Source organism: Cyphomyrmex costatus, unplaced genomic scaffold (genome assembly GCF_001594065.2).
Source record: "Cyphomyrmex costatus isolate MS0001 unplaced genomic scaffold, Ccosl1.0 scaffold475, whole genome shotgun sequence".
Taxonomy (NCBI): domain Eukaryota; kingdom Metazoa; phylum Arthropoda; class Insecta; order Hymenoptera; family Formicidae; genus Cyphomyrmex; species Cyphomyrmex costatus.
In genome coordinates, this window is record NW_017279020.1 from 43,410 (window position 1) to 61,169 (window position 17,760).

The 17,760-nt window shown below is 36.1% G+C and overlaps 1 protein-coding gene across 1 annotated transcript; it reads right to left on the reverse strand.

Moving 5' to 3' along the window:
• Nucleotides 1–1,329: 1,329 nt before the first annotated feature.
• Nucleotides 1,330–4,430, reverse strand: LOC108778090 (uncharacterized). Its single transcript, XM_018545185.1, has 5 exons — nt 4,407–4,430; nt 3,210–3,417; nt 2,788–3,168; nt 1,795–2,729; nt 1,330–1,656 (listed from the first exon to the last, which is right to left on the reverse strand). Exons 1-5 carry the CDS (start codon nt 4,428–4,430, stop codon nt 1,330–1,332), a joined length of 1,875 nt encoding a protein of 624 aa, XP_018400687.1.
• Between the last annotated feature and the right edge of the window lie 13,330 nt (nt 4,431–17,760).

A 17,760-nucleotide genomic window follows, 5' to 3' on the forward strand; every position in this document is an offset into this window, starting at 1 on the left:
GAGGTGTCCCCTTGGCATAAGAACTGATTGGCGGGCCAGAAATTCTCATTGTATTGCAGAAAGTAGGCACCCTTCCACCAAGTGGTTGCATGAATTAAATCGCTTGGATTCGACCCTTGCGAAAGTAGGTCGGCTGGACTTTGACTGGACGGTACGTGTCGCCAATCCGTTGCTTGAGTCAACCGTTGTATTTCCCCTATGCGATTTGCGACGAAAACTGAGAACATGCGTGATTCTGAGGATATCCAGTTCAATGTAATTGTTGAATCCGACCATAGATGTCGGACGTATCTATTGACAATCGAACCTTATCCATCAGCCGTGCCAGTAGAAGCGCTGCAGATAGTTCCAGCCTTGGTAATTATACAGCCTTCAACAGCGCAATCCTCGATTTGGAGCAAAGTAGTTCTGAACGATACTTATTCGCATCCAGCTCAGTCCGGATGTACACACATGCTCCATATGCATTTTGACTGTCATCGCAGAAGCCGTGTATTTGTATATGTTAACGTTCAATGCTGTATTTGACACGTCTGGGAATTGCTAGTTGGTTGAGCTCCGTCAGTTGCGAATTGAAGGTAATCCATCGCACGTGTAAATTCTGAGGAACTGACTCGTCCCAATCGATACCTGCTCGCCAGAGATCTTGCAGTATTAACTTTGCGACAACGATGATAGGACCAAGTAAGCATAGCGGATCGTACAATTTGGAAACATCCGACAGAATTTTCCGCTTTAAAATCGTATCATGTGACATGACCGGGTCGTATGAAAAATGCAACGTGTCTGTATTGGCGTTCCACTTGATCCCCAAGATGTGAGCGCTTTCGTCGTCGCCGATGACAACAGGTTTGTTATTTCTATTGGATATTGCGTCCAGTAATTCTGGGGTGTTGGAAGCCCATTTTCCAAGCTCAAAAGCGCCTAGCCTCAGTAGTTCGATCGTTTCATCTTGAAGAGTCTCCCCGCTTCTTGGATGGTGTCTGCTCCGGTTAGTAGATCGTCGACATAGAAGTCACGCCTTATACACGCCGATCCAACGGAAAACGTCCACGAGTGACGGTCGACTAGATGTTTAATGCACCTGGTTGTAAGAAAGGAAGCCGATGGACGTGCCATAGGTCACTGTCATCAGTTCGTATGTCTTTATATCCGCCTTAGAGTCACTGCGCCACAAAATCCTTTGAAGAGATGTTTACGAAGGGTGTATAAGCACCTGTCGGTACATTTTTATGATGTCTGCGATCAGAGCGTGAACGAAGGTGCGGAATCGCATTACAATTGACATCAAATGTTGCTGCACCACTGGGCCGACTCTAAAGACGTCGTTCAATGATAATCCTGTGTCGCTCTTACTTGAAGCATGGAAAACGACACGAATCTTGGATGATTGTTTGGCGCCCTTAAAGACGTCATGATGAGAAAAGTAAGAAGATGTGCTGCATCCTCAAGTGGAGGAGTGCTGACTTCCTTCATGTGTCCTAGTTTCAAATATTCGTCCATGAAGTGGACATACTGGTCCCTTAAGTTAGGATCCCGAATGAACCGACGCTCTGTTCCTTGTAAACGTTGCAATGCGATGTCTCTTGTGTTGCCAAAGTTGCCGATTAATTCTTCCTTGATAGGAAGTTTCTCCCGTGATCTAACCTGTTCTAACTAACGTTAGCTTGCGAAATGCTCATCGCAGTAAGCATCGTCTCTGTTGTTCATCACGTTATCGCCGAGATGTTCAATTTGCCAGAATCGTGTCAATTGATCATGCAATTGAGCATTGAATATGGTTGTGGTAAATACCTGCACGTTTTCTGCAGGCGTCACCGTACCGCTGCGACGTCCGGCCAGAATCCACCCTAATCTTGTTTTTTGTAGGGTCGAATGATTTTGAGTGTCCACGATTTGTCCTACACAGAGTAGCTCCCAAAAGATTTCTGCTCCGATCAGAATGTCGACCTTGGAGGAAAGGTTGAAATGAGGTAGCTTGAGGTTACGAGGAATGTTGTAGTCTCCAAGCCTTGAGGTAGTCATTGGAAGCTTCTCGGTTATCCGCTCTGTTACTATGCAGTCTATCGCTCTACAATAAGAATTCAATCTTGATTGCAGCGTTACCTTGGTCGCCATTGTAGCGTTTGACGTAGTATTGTTGACACCAGATATTGTGACGTTTATCGGGTGTAGCTGTAAACCAAGAGTTACGGCGAGTTGTTTCGAAATGAAACTTGCTTGAGATCCAGAATCTAGTAATGCTCGGCAAGGATGCGATGTACCATCGGAGGCAATGACATTGACCACAGCTGTGGAAAGCATGATATGATCCTTGCCTTGATTGTTCGACGAATGTGTCGTCACGGTTGTCGTGGAATTTTGTTTACTTGATTCCTTTGTGTTGTCGGAAGTGCCGGAGTGATCCTCCGACGAACTGGTGCTCGTATGCAACAACGTGTTGTGTTTGACATTGCAGATTTTACAACCTATGGATGTGCATTTGTCCAATGGATGCATCGGAGAGCGGAGACAGTTGACACAGAACTTACGATTGCGTACCTCTACTGTCCTTTGCTTGATCGGCCGTGCCAAGAACTCCTTGCAGAAATATATGGGATGCTCGCCCTTGCAATAGTTGCACTTGGATTTGATCGTGGCTGCACATGTGGATTGTCGTTTTGTGTTCGTTTGTGAATGCTTGTTAGTGTTCTTGGAAGCGAGATTGATCTTGTTTGTGGTCTCTAACACTGAACAATATTGAGAAATGAAATCGTAAAACTGTTTAAAACGTGGGAGTTTCAGTACCTATTAGTGAGGACTGCCATTTTTGTAATGTGCGTGCATCGAATTTTGTGGTTAGAATGTATACTAACAGATCGTCCCAGTGCGCCGTGGGACATTTGAGTGCCTTGAGGGCTTGTACATGCCGGATTGCCCCGTCCGCGATTCGACGCAGCTCGGTTGAATCTCCCTTGGTGAGCGAGGATAGATCTAGTATTGCTTTAATGTGCGTGTGAACGATCATTCGTCTGTTGTCATAACGTTCCTTTAGAGCATCCCACGCTATTTGATAATTTGCGGCGGAAATTTTCAATGCACTGATCACGCTACTCGTGTCACCGATAAGTGAAGACTTTAAGTATTGCAATTTTTGTACGTCACTGATTGACGCGTTTGAATGTATAACTGAATTAAATGAATCGAAGAATACAACCATTCATATTTGCCAGAAAACGTTGGAAGATTCAACTTGGGCAATCTGACACTGAATTGATTTTCCGATCGATTAGATGCGCCTGACGTAGATGGTGACATCGGTTGCGTCCGCAGAGATAATGTTGGATTAAGAAGTTCACGAATCTTCGCGCAAAGCGAATAATATGCTTCCTCGAAGCCGACCCGGTCATTGCTCTCATTTTCGTCAAGCAACTCTATCTGCGCTTGTATTGTGTTATATTGAGACTAATATTCGTCTCTAACTTAATTCTGCGTTCCTCAAGTTGAGCAGCAATGGCCGGGGTGGCAAGAGAAATCGCGTCAACGTATGTGTAAATCCGCGTGCACGTGCCCTTGACAATCGCTCTATGTTTTTTGAGCACATTATTACAGATTTTATTTCATAAAATTATTATTAGATACCTTTATAATTACAATAATTATATATAGTAATGTTTTCATAAGATTAATCTGTAATAATATAAATAACAGTAAATTTTATTGTTTATTAATATAAACAATTAATATATTTTAATATAAAATATTAATATATTTTAAACCTGCGGGAAATGATGCTTGTGTTTTTCTGTTGAATTACTTACGTTTAGCTAAAAAATCTGAGTTAATTCTGTGTGATACAATTCTAATAATTTTCAAAACATGCAAGCAATTTAGCAGGAAAACAAGCATCATGTGTCGATCTTTAATTAAATAGTACATTGTGTAATAGTGGGGGATATTTGCATACAGCGCGACCGTGCGCGAGCGCACGTGCCAAACTATAAACAAATATGCCCCGACTCGCTACACATAGAATTTTTCATTACAAGTGCTCGTCGTAATGTGCCCTATACAGCAACGTTTTTGCGCAAAAGAGTGGGATTAGAGAAATACGTCAACGACTTGAGGTATTGGCTATTTACCGCACGTAAAAGCGTTGCGGTAAAGGGCACATTACGTGCATGCGTGATGAAAATATTTTTACAGTACAATATTTATACAAGATTTATATAATTTTATATTTTCTTATTTTTGTATTTTCTTTTATTTTGCAACGCACTACAATTATAAATCTATTTCTTTTAGTTTTTATACATTTAATTTGCTGTTCATTCAAATAACCTAGGCAGCTAGAAAGAAACAGAGAGAAAGAGGAAACTAGAGCAAGTAAGATAGAAGTTTTTAGATGGCGTTACTGAGCAACTTACCCATTTCGCGCATGTGCACTCCATTTTAGGCTTCACTAACATTAAAGGTGCCGACAGAGAGTTGCGCTCATAGAGCTAGTAGTACTAGAGTACGCATTGTCGGAAATTTGAGGAGTGGGGGTAATTCTATCTAGAAAAGGACGCACTCATTTGGAACCGTTTCGTTCTCTATCGTTTCGCGCATGCGTATAGCCGTATACTCTGAGAGAGGGGATTGAAAGAAAGAATAAGGAATTGAAAGAGCAACCCTTGGCACTGGGAAACCCTTAACCTTATCAAACTCAATTCTTTGTTTGATTCCAAAGTGATCAGACTCAATCAGGCTTGTCCGATCATGTAATGATGAAACTTTTCTCGTTCGACTCGTTCTTTTTTTCGATCCCCTCTCTCAGAGTATATGGCTATACGTATGCGCGAAACGAGAGAGAACGAAAAGCCCCAAATGAGTGCGTCCTTTTCTAGATAGGATTACCCCCACTCCTACAATGCGTACTCTAGTACTACTATCTCTACGGTTGCGCTACTGTATATACTGTGGTAATACTGTCAGTATAAACGAATACTGACAATATTATTGATTGTGAGTGGTTAATATATATTAATGGATTGACGTAGAATACTGACTATAATTTGGATTTAAATACATGCTTTTTCCTTAAGATCCATATCGCCATAGATAATAATATACGTCAAATCACATCAAACTGAAGTGAAATATTATCAATAATACCTGATCGTATAAGATTGTAAAAACTAATGCATATTGTCAGTAATACTGATTAGAACCTAGATATCAGAGAAGCGCAACCAATGTTCCGCGTCCTGATTGACGTGACTGTCAGCCAATCATTCATTGGTACTAAAAATGGCTGACTAATAGACGATTGGTGGATTTCATCGTTCGTCTACAAACGACGCCATTTTTAGTACTTTTCTTACAATTAGTAGTTTTGCGATACTGACTTAAGCCGGTTGCGCTTCTCTGATATGTAGGACTCTAAGGACTGCGCAGAATAAAAGGAACAAGGAACAGAGAACAAAGAATAAGAATTTCAAGCTATCAGAAATTATGTACTGTAGAATACACACTGTTTATTCCACAGTACATGATTTCTGATAGGTTGAAATTCTTATTCTCTGTTCTCTGTTCCTTTTATTCTGCGCAGCCCCTAATACTGATTAATAATACTGAGTCAGTATTACTGAACAGTATTACCGTGTAGCGAGACGTTTAGAGTTATCCAAAATGTATCGCGTGGAGGTTGCTCGGATTTACATCTCTTGTGTGCACGCGTGTGTGTGTGTGAGAGAGAGAGAGAGAGAGAGAGATGCAAATCAGGATTTTGGGGTTCGTCACACTCTCAGTATTTTTTGACTAAAAATCCTCTCTGTTACACGTATGTGCAACACACATACACACAAACGCGCGGGCGCGCATGCATGCAGAGGGTTTCATTTAAAAACATTAAATTGACGTGATCTTAACAACGTCATCCTAGGTAACATACTATCCTAGGTAAATAACCACGTTAAATGCGTCTTTTTAAATCTTAAAACGTGTCTAAAGAATTTTTTTCTACAATACATCGTTTATGAGATATTGGATATTCAAATATCCAATTCTAATATCGAATTCTTTTAATATTTTCAAATATCCAATTCTTTTAAATAAATAAAAAATTTTTTATTTTACTATTTCAGTTTCTGTTAACAATGATGAAGAAAAAAATAAAAATGAGCAAAATAATACAAACAATATATGTAGTAAAACGCCAAAAGGAATAATAAATATAGGGTTGATATATGAATGTAATAAAACAGATACATCAACTTCAGATTGTATTTGCAATGACGAGGAAAAAAATAAGAATAGTCATAATAATATAAGCGATATACGTAGTGATACCCCAAAAAAAAATAGAAGATTCTTATATGAATATGATTATAACAAAACAGATTCAATTGAACGATTAGAAAATCTATATCATGAAAATAACGACATAGGTGAATTGAATTCTTATTTTTTGTTACCTAAAAAATCACAATCCCTAAAACAAAAGTATTGTATAGATCATGGTAAAGTTCATGTGACGTCCGCCGCGCGATCCGCGACACACGAACGTCACCGCAGCTGATCCCAAAGCTGTCGTCATAGCAACCGAAACGCGGATCAGCGCTCCTTGCGAAAAGCGCCTCATGCCGAAAATATCATGACGCGCCTATCGCGTGATTGCTAGAGTCCCTCTAATAAGAGTCTGGCCACCTGCTCGCACGATTTTGATTGGCCGCCGTCATTCGTGGTCTAAATTAAGTGGGGTATGCCTCCCACCAAGAAATGTTGTAGCGTACGTTATTTTCGCGGTGACGAATAACCTGCAATTTCTTGCGTGCAATGAAATAAAATTGTTAAGTCAAAGAAAAATTATTAAGTCAAAGTAAGTGTTTAGTGACTATATCATTGTAATTATGTGTATTTATATCATTGCTTTTATCATTGTAATTATGTGTAATTATGTGTATTTATATGGAACTAAGCGCTATTCATTTCCCTGAAAATCTTAAGCAGAGTTCCTGGACTGTAGCCTTAGCCATGCCAGGCTGCTCGGCTCCGAATTGCTCCAATTCAACAATAAAAGGATATTCGATGAAAATATTTCCGAGAGATGCACAACGTCGAGCAATATGGACAACGAACGTTTGAGGAAAAAATAAGATTCTGCAACAGGAATCGCTTATGTGAAGTATATATATTATACAATACATATATATGTAAACAATATTGTATTTAGTACGATAATATATTAATTGAATTGTACGATGAAATAGATTCATTTCGCACCAGAGATGTGGGAAACCAAACGGTCAGATGGAAATCGCAAACTTATGCCTAATGCAGTGCCAACATTATTTTGGCAGTACATAGAGAATGCGACTAACCCTGGTGGAATTGAGAAAGTGCTCGTTGACATTCGACCAGTAGAAGTTATGAATGAGAGCATTGTCGAACCGCAGAACGTACAAGTAGGTTGAAGTTTATTAACACATAATTAATAATAGATTAATGCGTGATCTCCATTATTAATACAATGAACATATCATTGCAGGAAGAATTAGCTGAAACACATGCGATTATGGAAGATTGCGAATTTGTTGCCATCAATGACAGGCAGGTATGCAATGAGTTACAAGATGCATCGAAAGTAGTGGAAAAATCTCCTCTTGATCCGTGTACCAACGACAATGATATGTTCTGCGAAATAGAATGTAGTAGAAATTTGCAGATAAATCTCCAAGATACAGCTGGTTCTGCTGGATGTTCTGCTGGATGTGTTGTTGCATCAAAAGAAATTGCTAGATTACAACGGCAAGTATGGGCATACAAGAGGAAATGGAAACAGTGCGAGTACAAACTGCGGAAAGAACGTGACATCGGAAATCCGTATAAGACGATAATGTCTGAAATGTTTACTCCTGACCAAATTAAAGCTCTCCGAAACAAGTCGAGGAGCATACAGAAGTGGTCAAATAAAAGTATCGAAAAAACGTTGAAACTGAAATTCATTTGTGGAACAAGCGGATACTTGGAATTGAAGAAACAGGGAATTCCATTGCCACATTTGCGAACTCTACGCCGAAAATTGGAAGGTCTTAAATTTAATTCTGGTATATTGCATGACGTGTTTAATTTTTTAAAATTGAAAATCTCTTCTTTTACTAATAATGATAAGGAATGCGGTCTTGTATTAGACGAGATGAGCATAACACCGGGACAAGTTTACGACAATAGTTCCCAAAGTTATGTAGGGAAAGTCACTTTACCTGCGCATGACGGTGAAGTTACGCATGCACTCGTATTTATGTTAGCGGGGTTTGCACGGCGATGGAAGCAAATCGTAGCTTATTATTTCACAGGTACCAGTTGTGATGGTGAGGTTTTAAAATCTATAATTTTGCAGATTTTGATGAAATCTGAGGAAATTGGACTAAGAGTCAATACCGTTACTTCAGATATGGGTTCTTCCAACATGTCTCTATGGAAAAGCTTTAATATTAGTGCGGGAAGGGATTCGGTAACCGTAAATAAAATTAAGCATCCTTGCGATTCGGAACGCTACTTCTTTTTCATAGCGGATGCACCACATGCGCTGAAAAATTTGAAAGGTGCACTATTGAGTAACAAAAAGTTGTATCTTTCGACTGCAATTCAAACCGAGTATAAACTACCGACGAACATTGTATCTGTAAACCATTTTTTCCATTTGATCGATTGTCAAAAAGATATGGAACTAATGATGACACCGAAATTAAGCGAAGCGGATGTAGATGTAACTAATCAATATAATAAGATGCGAGTAAACAGAGCGCGACATGTTTTAAGCAGTGATGTTGGCAATTCATTGCAATATCTTGCGAGTGAAGAGAACAAACCAGAGTACATGGTAACTGCGTGGTTTGTGAATCAAGTATCTCGTTGGTTCTCACTCATAACTTCCAGACATGTCAGCAGAGCTTTAGGCAAGTACAATGTAAAGCGCTATCAAGAAAGTATTTTGTTTTTAAAAAAAATGATACAGTTATTTCAAAATCTAGCTATCAGGGAAAAAGGCCACTTTAAACCGGTTCAGAAAAGCATTATCGTAACAACTACGTCGATAATCGAATTAGTAGATTACTTATTAGAAAAAAGAGACTTTAAATTTCTGTTAACTGGCAGATTGACACAAGATTGTGTCGAAAATTTATTTTCGGTCATACGCCAGAAAAATGCTATTCCGAATGCATTACAATTTAAGCATAATTTGAAATTGATTTTCGTTTCAATGTACATGAAATGTATCGAGTCTGGAAATTATGACTTTGACGATAGATCTTATTTGTCAGGCTTTTTAGACCATACTACGACTATACATAACGAACACAAAAAAAAGTATATAAAAAACAACACTGATGACTTAAGTCAATCTGTCATACATTTCGAAGACGTAAAACAATTAAGCAACATAGAAATGAATATTCTGTACAGTGTTGCAGGATACCTTGTAAAAAGTATTTTACACTTGTCGAAGAAAAGATGCGTAAAGTGTGCTGTTTCCGTAGGCTCAAAGAAACCGGAACTTTTTTCGTGCGCGACTTTTGTACGCTTTCGATGCATCAAAGCAAATACGTTATTTTTTGTGAATCATTGTACATTCCAGATATTCCTACAAATGGAATACTTCTACCGAAAATCTATAAAATCCATTAGGTCGAAACCAAATATTAATGTTTTGCGATTCTTTACTGATCAATTTGAGTCGTTCATCGTAGGCGATCACATTGCGACATGCCATAATTTAAGATCAAAAATTATTAAACGATTTGCGGTGTTCAGATTAAAAATAGCATGTAAGAAATACAAGCCTAAAAAAAGGCATTATGACAGTAAAACTATGGCAATGCACAGTGTAAAAAAATAATCTTTTATTACTCCTGTATCTCTATTATCTATCTCCTGTCATTATATTAATTATATATTTTATATTTCATTAATTTGCAATAAATTTATTTCATTTATTCTATCGTGTATACATCCGAAATAAACATATATATATATATGAATTCATACATTAATACCTTTTAAATTTGCCGCGCTTTGCTATTCCCTCCACTTTTAGACCACTAATGGACGCTTAATTTTCAGGTGACCAGACTCTTATTAGAGGGACTCTAGTGATTGCTAGCGGTAGCTATTCCTAATACTGTGCGCGTGTGCACCAATGTAGAATACCTATATGAATTAAATGTTGATTAGACAAAATAGCACGTAATTAAATAGCGGAGTTTGAATAAGCATAAAAACCATATAGTTGTGCGAAAATATAGCACGAATGCTAAATAGACAGAGAGCAAATAAAAGAAAATACTGTTTATTCAAAACTCGTAATCGCGCCGGTTATAAAAACAATATCAAATTGATGTATAACATAGTAGTAATAAATGTCAAACGTTTCGCATAAGTATTCTAATTGCAAACAGATAAAATTCCCTTAAATAAATAAGGCGAAACGCGCCAAGGCATAGCGAGCCTGAACAAAGAGCCCGATACATTCGGGATAACTATAGGTATAAAAACTAAGGCAATCGTTCAGCCGAATTGATGCTTAAGCAGATGAGCAATTAAATGCAGAAATTGCAGCGCAGTGGGGTGCCTTGCGGGGGTTATGCCCATCAACGTGCGACCTCCTGAAATTGACCTTAATACTGAAAATTAATGTAAATTACTTGACAGAAAGATCCAGAATAATTTCAGTAAATAAATTACACATTGAGGGGTCAATTCCCCTTACCGCTCAGCATCACCACTTAGCGAAAACAGAAGTTTCGAGAATCAACCAGAAGATTCTAGAAACAGAAAATTGTGATGTAACATCCGGAAAGGACAATTCCCCTTGTCCTCGAGGGAATCACCTCTTTTGTTATATATAAACCGTGTCCGCTAAGAGCGCAGCGCACTTCGTTTCTAATAGTAAATGGTTTTGGATAGCACTTCTTTCGTATAATACCTTCTTCATATAGTTACTTTCTACTTCTAAATATATAGATAATATTTATAAGAGTCAACGCGGTTGTATAATCATTAAAGCTTATTTGGCTACCTTTACACTCTTATTCTTTTATACTGTGTAAGTGAATATTGATTGATGATTAAACAGGGTGTAATTGGCATAACTCGTGTTCATTACCATATTTTTTTTTCTCTCCTTCTTCATTATTGTATCTTCAAGCTGCGAAGTGCCTTGATGTTGTGTGATCGTCTATGCCGTTATTCAGTGTCTACGTAAAGTTAAATTTTCGGAGGGCTGGAGCATTAATTAAACGTGTTACCGGAACATTCAGGGGCCTTCCTGGAAGGGCCGCCGTAAGTTTTACAGAAAACATCGGCCGCCTTCGGAGCGGAGCTCTAGGAGCTTTACGAAGAAAAAACCCCCCCTCGCTCCTCCTGGGGACGCTCGCGGTTCAACCGGAATTCTGGAATTGTGTTACTTGTATATAGATCTTCGTGTAAACCACGTGCTCTCGTCCTCGCTAATTAAAATTAGATCATAGCAATGAGAATGGTTGCAGGACCGGAGTCATGGCCCGTTCGAGGGGTGCGGGGCGTCGCATGGCGTACAGAAATTTAGTCCGCGAATACAAGACCCACGCGGAGTTCGACAGTCGTGCGTTATCGGACCCCCGCTGGATACACCGGGAGATCCCGGTGTACCACCCAGTGCCAGGGAACTCCCGGGCCTTCGAGCCAGTCGCACATAGGGTCCGAGGCAAGCACTCGGTAAAACAGGCCGACACCCTTGCCTGCGCGCGGACGGAGAGTTTGGAGAGACCCAAGTTCGTCGAAACACCGCGGGCCAAACCAACCACCAGAAGCATCGGGCCCGTTGGACGCGCGGTGCGGTTGGCGGTGTTCGCGCCCCCTTCGGACTCATCGTACCAGACGGTGCAGATCGTGTTGGTGAAACCCGGGCCTCGCCCTGCGTCCGGGCAGCGCGCCGACCGCCCGGACGTCACAATTCAGTTAAATACAATCTTTGAAAAACGAAGATAATAGTATTAATAAACAAAATGTACGTACCGAAATATCTAAATTTATGTTTATATACGCTTAAATTTCCATGTTCTTTAAAATTTTTTGGAGGAATTCGTAAAAATCTGGATTTGTATGTTACTTATGCACGATGCAGATATACAAATCATTGTAAGTATTTTGGAATCATTCTCATCAAACTGGATGAAGAATTATGTACATTTTTTATTTATGGTACAAAATGTGAGGAAATTAAACACGAAGGACCAACTATTTTTTGTTCTCTTAGAGGAAACGAACGTAACATTGTAAAGAAAAACTTCAGTATGTTCGTCCAAGAGCATTACAACGCGAGATTGCAAAACAGAACGACCCAGAATTAGCTCAGGCTGGATGAACACATGCAGGAGCTAAGATTACTTTCGACAGTTCAGAAAGCAAAATCAGAATATATTGTAGAAATGATCGAACACTTAGCTCAAACGATTTATCTGACTTGTTTCAGCAATATTGTGGAAAATACACGTAATAAAAATTCGTATATTCAGTATGTTCGTTTACCTTTATACGCCATCATGTATTCACAAGAACAATTAGATATTATTGATGTGAATGATCAAATAGCTCATTTTGATGCAAATTCAATAGTACGTAAACCAAAAGATATTTTTTGTAAAAGAACATACTATTACGCCATGGTTATGAAAAAGAACGAATCAATAACACCTATTGTCGAAATGATAACATCCGAGCATGATATTCCGTTAATCAGTATATTATTAAAACGATATCGACATTTTGTTGAAAAAATCGAAAAAAATGGCAACTTTTCAAAGTTGTAGTAGTAGAATGAAGTTGGGCCTTAATAAATTCCCTCATGATCGAATGAAATAGGTGTGATATTATTGATTATTTAAAACGTGTATATTCATGTTCAGATGAAGAGCTGCCAGTTGATAATATACTATTAATTGTGCATACATGTTGCACACATTTTATGAAACGTGTGTCATCATATATGCATAAAAAGTTCCCAAAATGTATTGGAGTAAAAGCATTTTTACTCGACTGTGTAGCAATAATGTTGATGAGTACAGATATATTACAACTAGATGAAATAGTCAAAGAATTTTTGACTGTACTTTTAATTCGTAATGAAGAGAAAGCCCAGGTAAGCATAACACGGTTCTACAAATTTTCTAAAAAAATTGATATAATTAATGAGATGGAGGATATTCAAGAAGAAATTCAGGATTTTGAATATGAAACTGTATCAAATGATACAAATGAAAAAACAATTTTTACTACTTCTCCCTTTTTTGCAAGATATAATAATATTTAAAATTAAAAGAAGAATTACAAACAGATGACGATATTACCCACACAGCAATGGAGATCTACGGGATATACTAAAATCATCGCAGATATACGAAATATATCTCAATATCTTTAAGATATCATCAGTACGTTACAATGAATACACTTCCTGTATAAGATATTCAGGAAATATTAACAAAGTAAATGTGTACAATATCTCAGAGACATTCTGAAGACATCTAAGATATCTTCCAATTGTTTCTAAGATATCTTCCAGTCGTTTCTAAAAGATATCTTCCAGTCGTTTCTAAGATGTCAAGTTTTTGGACTCGTTTGCAGAAATTCACAACTTGTTCACATTGCAAATGAATTCAATTTCTAATTGATCGACATCTGATCATGTGACGGTACCTCCGCCAGGCGTCATTACGCGCAATGAGTATCTTTTCTAATTTAGCCATGAATGCCATGATTATGGTTATAATGGGCGAGTTCAAGACGGTAAAGCGACTAGGTATGCTTACCGAGCGATTGAATATAATTGGTTATTACTTATAGATTCAACCAATCATACTCGATCGCTCGGCAAGCGTACCTAGCCGCTTTGTCGTCTTGAACTCGCCCAATTTCTCCCGTTCCCGCCATTCGCGCATTGCATCCACGGAGTGAATGTGATTTGCACTAATATGCTACGACCTACGCATTAATTACATTTATTATCAGCTTCTAAAGTCTAAATATATTATTTTATATCTCGTCATTAGTATATATAGGTAAGTGAATGAAATGAATTATACACAGAAGTCAATTTAACTTGTTTGTATATATAGGTTAAGATCTTTATTGAGATCTTGCAGTTGGCATGTTGAAAGCGTCGTTCTATTTTTTGTTTCATTATTTCTCATTGTATGCTACAGAAAAATAGAATGATACGTTCAGAAAATAATATAACATGTATACAAAAGTGTATTTTGTATTTTAGAAATGCAAATATGAGTGATGCAAAAAGAGTTAAGAAAAATTTAAATTCTATTACGGATAGGCATTATAGACGACTTATACAAATTAAAACCATGAAAGAATGCAATAAAATGTTTTCATCTTCTGCGAGCCGTGTTGTAATAAAAAATAATCATATCAATGCAAAGAAGTGTCTGTTGTATAAGAATAAAATAAGAATAATGACAAATAGTAATGATAACAATAAAGAAGATGAAGAAACAATATCCACAGAACCGTATGAATTACATGAATACGTGTTGCATTATGATGAAAGTTCATCTCAGTCTGATAATAATAGTATAGTTTTGCATTATGATGAAAGTTCATCTCAGTCTGATAATAGTATAGTTTTGCATTATGATGAAAGTTCATCTCAGTCTGATAATAGTACAGGTTCAAGTGTACAATTTGATCAGTCCAAACATACAAGTTATTTGGACGATACTAATAAGTTAAAAAATTTTTTGACAAATTGGTCTCTAAAAAACCACATTACACATACTGCACTATCCTCATTATTGCAAGAATTAAAGAATTATCAACATTTTTCTACATTACCTCGGAATGCAAGAACATTGCTTGGTACACCATTACAGTATGTTGTAAAAACGATTGATCCTGGAGAATACATACATTTTGGTTTATATAACGGTATAAGAAGTTCAATTCAAGAACAAACTCTAATTGCAACTACTATTGAAGTAGCAATTAATGTAGATGGTCTTCCTCTTAGTAAATCTTCCGGCATATCATTTTGGCCAATTTTAAGATCTATCTTACCGTGTGGAAAAGTTTTCATTATTGGAGTTTATTGTGGTAAAGAAAAACCGAAAAATATTAATGCTTTTTTACATGATTTTGTATCTGAAACGATAGATTTGTGTACAAACGGAATTTTTATCAATAACTCTCATTATTTATTTAAGATTAAGTACTTTGTATGTGATGCTCCTGCAAAATCGTATATTTTGCAATGTAGAGGACATACTGGATATTACAGTTGTACCAAATGTACAGTTGAAGGTGTTTATAAGCAAAATAGAATATGTTTTCCTGACATTAATGCTCCTAAACGTACAGATGAGGGTTTTAGAATGCATACGATTCTTATCACATATCATATACTTTACTTGAACAAATTCCCAATCTTGATTTTGTACAAGATTTTGTACTTGATTACATGCATTTGATATGCCTAGGTGTTGTTCGTAAATTATTAAACTTGTGGATAAATGGAAGTACAGGATATCGTCTACAATATTATAATATAGAGAGAATTTCTGCTGCACTAGAAAATTTAAAACGTTTAACACCAAAAGAATTTGCACGTAAGCCACGCTCATTAAAATATTTAAAACTATGGAAAGCTACTGAATATCGTCAGTTACTTTTATATACTGAACCAATAGTTTTAAAACACATAATATCACAAGACAATTACAACCTTTTTATAAGTTTACATGTAGCAATTAGAATATTATGTAATGAGAATACTAAAAATGTTTATGTGAATTATGCCGAAGAATTACTGAAACACTTTATTGAATCATTTGGAAGGTTATATGGCAAACATCATATATCACATAATATACATGGTTTAAGTCATCTTATTGAGGATGTCAAAAATTTTGGTATTTTGGATAACTTTAGTGCTTTTAGGTTTGAGAACTTTATGCAGATACTAAAGAAACTTGTAAGAAAAAGCGAAAAACCTTTACAACAATTATTTCGAAGATATTGTGAAGCACAACATATAACAACTGAAACAAAAAAAACAAATAAGAAATTGAATCCTATAAAATCCACGTACCATTGCAATGGTCCATTATTACCTTTATCAAATTTTCCACAATACAAATCAGCTGAATGTACTTTTTTTAAATTAGATGCAAACAGTATTGCAGACAATTGTTGTGGATTACAAGATAATACAATACTATTACTTCGTAATATTGCATATAGTACTGAAAGCAAAGATTTAGTAATTATAGACCAACAGTTTGAATGCAAAGATAATTATTACAACACGCCATGCGATTCATCTGTTCTTGGCATTTATAAAGTATCACAATTATCTCAATTGAAAATGTGGCCTCTACGTTCCGTTAATAAAAAATATGCAAAATATGTATTAAATAATGATGTATTTGTTGTTATTCCTCTTTTACACAATGAAATAATTGAAACTACAGAATTGTGACATTTAAGAATACTTTTTAGTAATGAACAAGATTTAATGTTGATTGTAAATATTTTTGTATTATTGTATGTATACCTACTATGAATATTTTTATTTGTGTGTACTATTATATTGTATTAGTACATTGCAGATATATACTTATATATATAAATAATCATGAGTAATGAAGAAAGACCTTATTATATTGTTGAATTTTCTGATGGTATACAACTCATACCACATAATTGGTTTAATTCATCCAAAAATAAGGCATATTGGCCTAATTTCATAAATATTACAAAATATAATAAAGCTATAAAAAACATGCAGCCCGTTGGAGAAGATTGGAATTTATATGATGTAATAAAAATATTTGGTAGTGCTCGTAAGTAAAAACGTTTTTAATATACATATAAATTCTTATGTGTGATAAGTGATTATTGTATTACATATATTAGTATTTTTCTCTATAAAAAATATTGTATCTTATCATTTCAGAATCTTTTGAGTCTGGAAAAAAAAAATTAAAATTAGCAGAGACCATCTCAGACTTGAATACTGATTTTAGTGACGAAGAAAAATCAAAAAAAGAAAGAAGAAAAAAGGCTGCTAAAAAATTTAATACTGACAGTGATACAGATTCTGATTCATCTGCAATTATAGAATCTTTGCTAGAACCATTTCCTATAATTAATGCACACAAAGCTAAAACTGTAAACACAATTATAGATAGTAAATTTGAAAGCTTGCAAAAGATAGATAATCAGGCTGCATCAACCTCATTCCAATCAAATTATGATATATTGCCTTCTGAGTTTTCAATTACATCAAAAAAACAAAAGAGAGATGAAATATCAGCGCTCAATTCAAAAAATAAAAAAATGAAGAAAAATAATATTGAGAAAGATTTCGAAGTTGATAAAGAAAATTTGCAGCCATGTATATCTACTGGTACGTGCATATGTATAATTATATGTACAATATAATCCATGATTATACAAGTTATAAAATAAAGTATTAGAAACTATATTTATCACTACGTAGTTCATATAAATTTTAAACTTTCTTTGTTAGAATCTATCAGTTTTTCGCTTTGTTTTTCTGTTACATCTTGGTATTATTTTAGCTATAGATATGTATCAGACAAAAATTTTTGTTATTGAATTTTTAATATAATTTTTCAGAATTGTTATGTAAATTTCAGATTTTTTCATGCTTTTTGTATAATTTTATAACTTTTTAGAAAATTTTTCAGATTTTTTATACAAATCTTAGAACATTTCAAAATTCAC

What these genes read in the sequence shown, in the direction of transcription:
- LOC108778090 (XM_018545185.1), bottom strand. Translation starts at nt 4,430, where the DNA reads ATGGAGTGCACATGCGCGAAATGG. An exon ending in AGTGCACATGCGCGAAATGG is followed by an intron (nt 3,418 to 4,406) that starts GTAAGTTGCTCA and finishes ATACAAGCGCAG; the next exon opens with ATAGAGTTGCTTGACGAAAA. An exon ending in CGCCTGCAGAAAACGTGCAG is followed by an intron (nt 1,657 to 1,794) that starts GTATTTACCACA and finishes AGCTAACGTTAG; the next exon opens with TTAGAACAGGTTAGATCACG.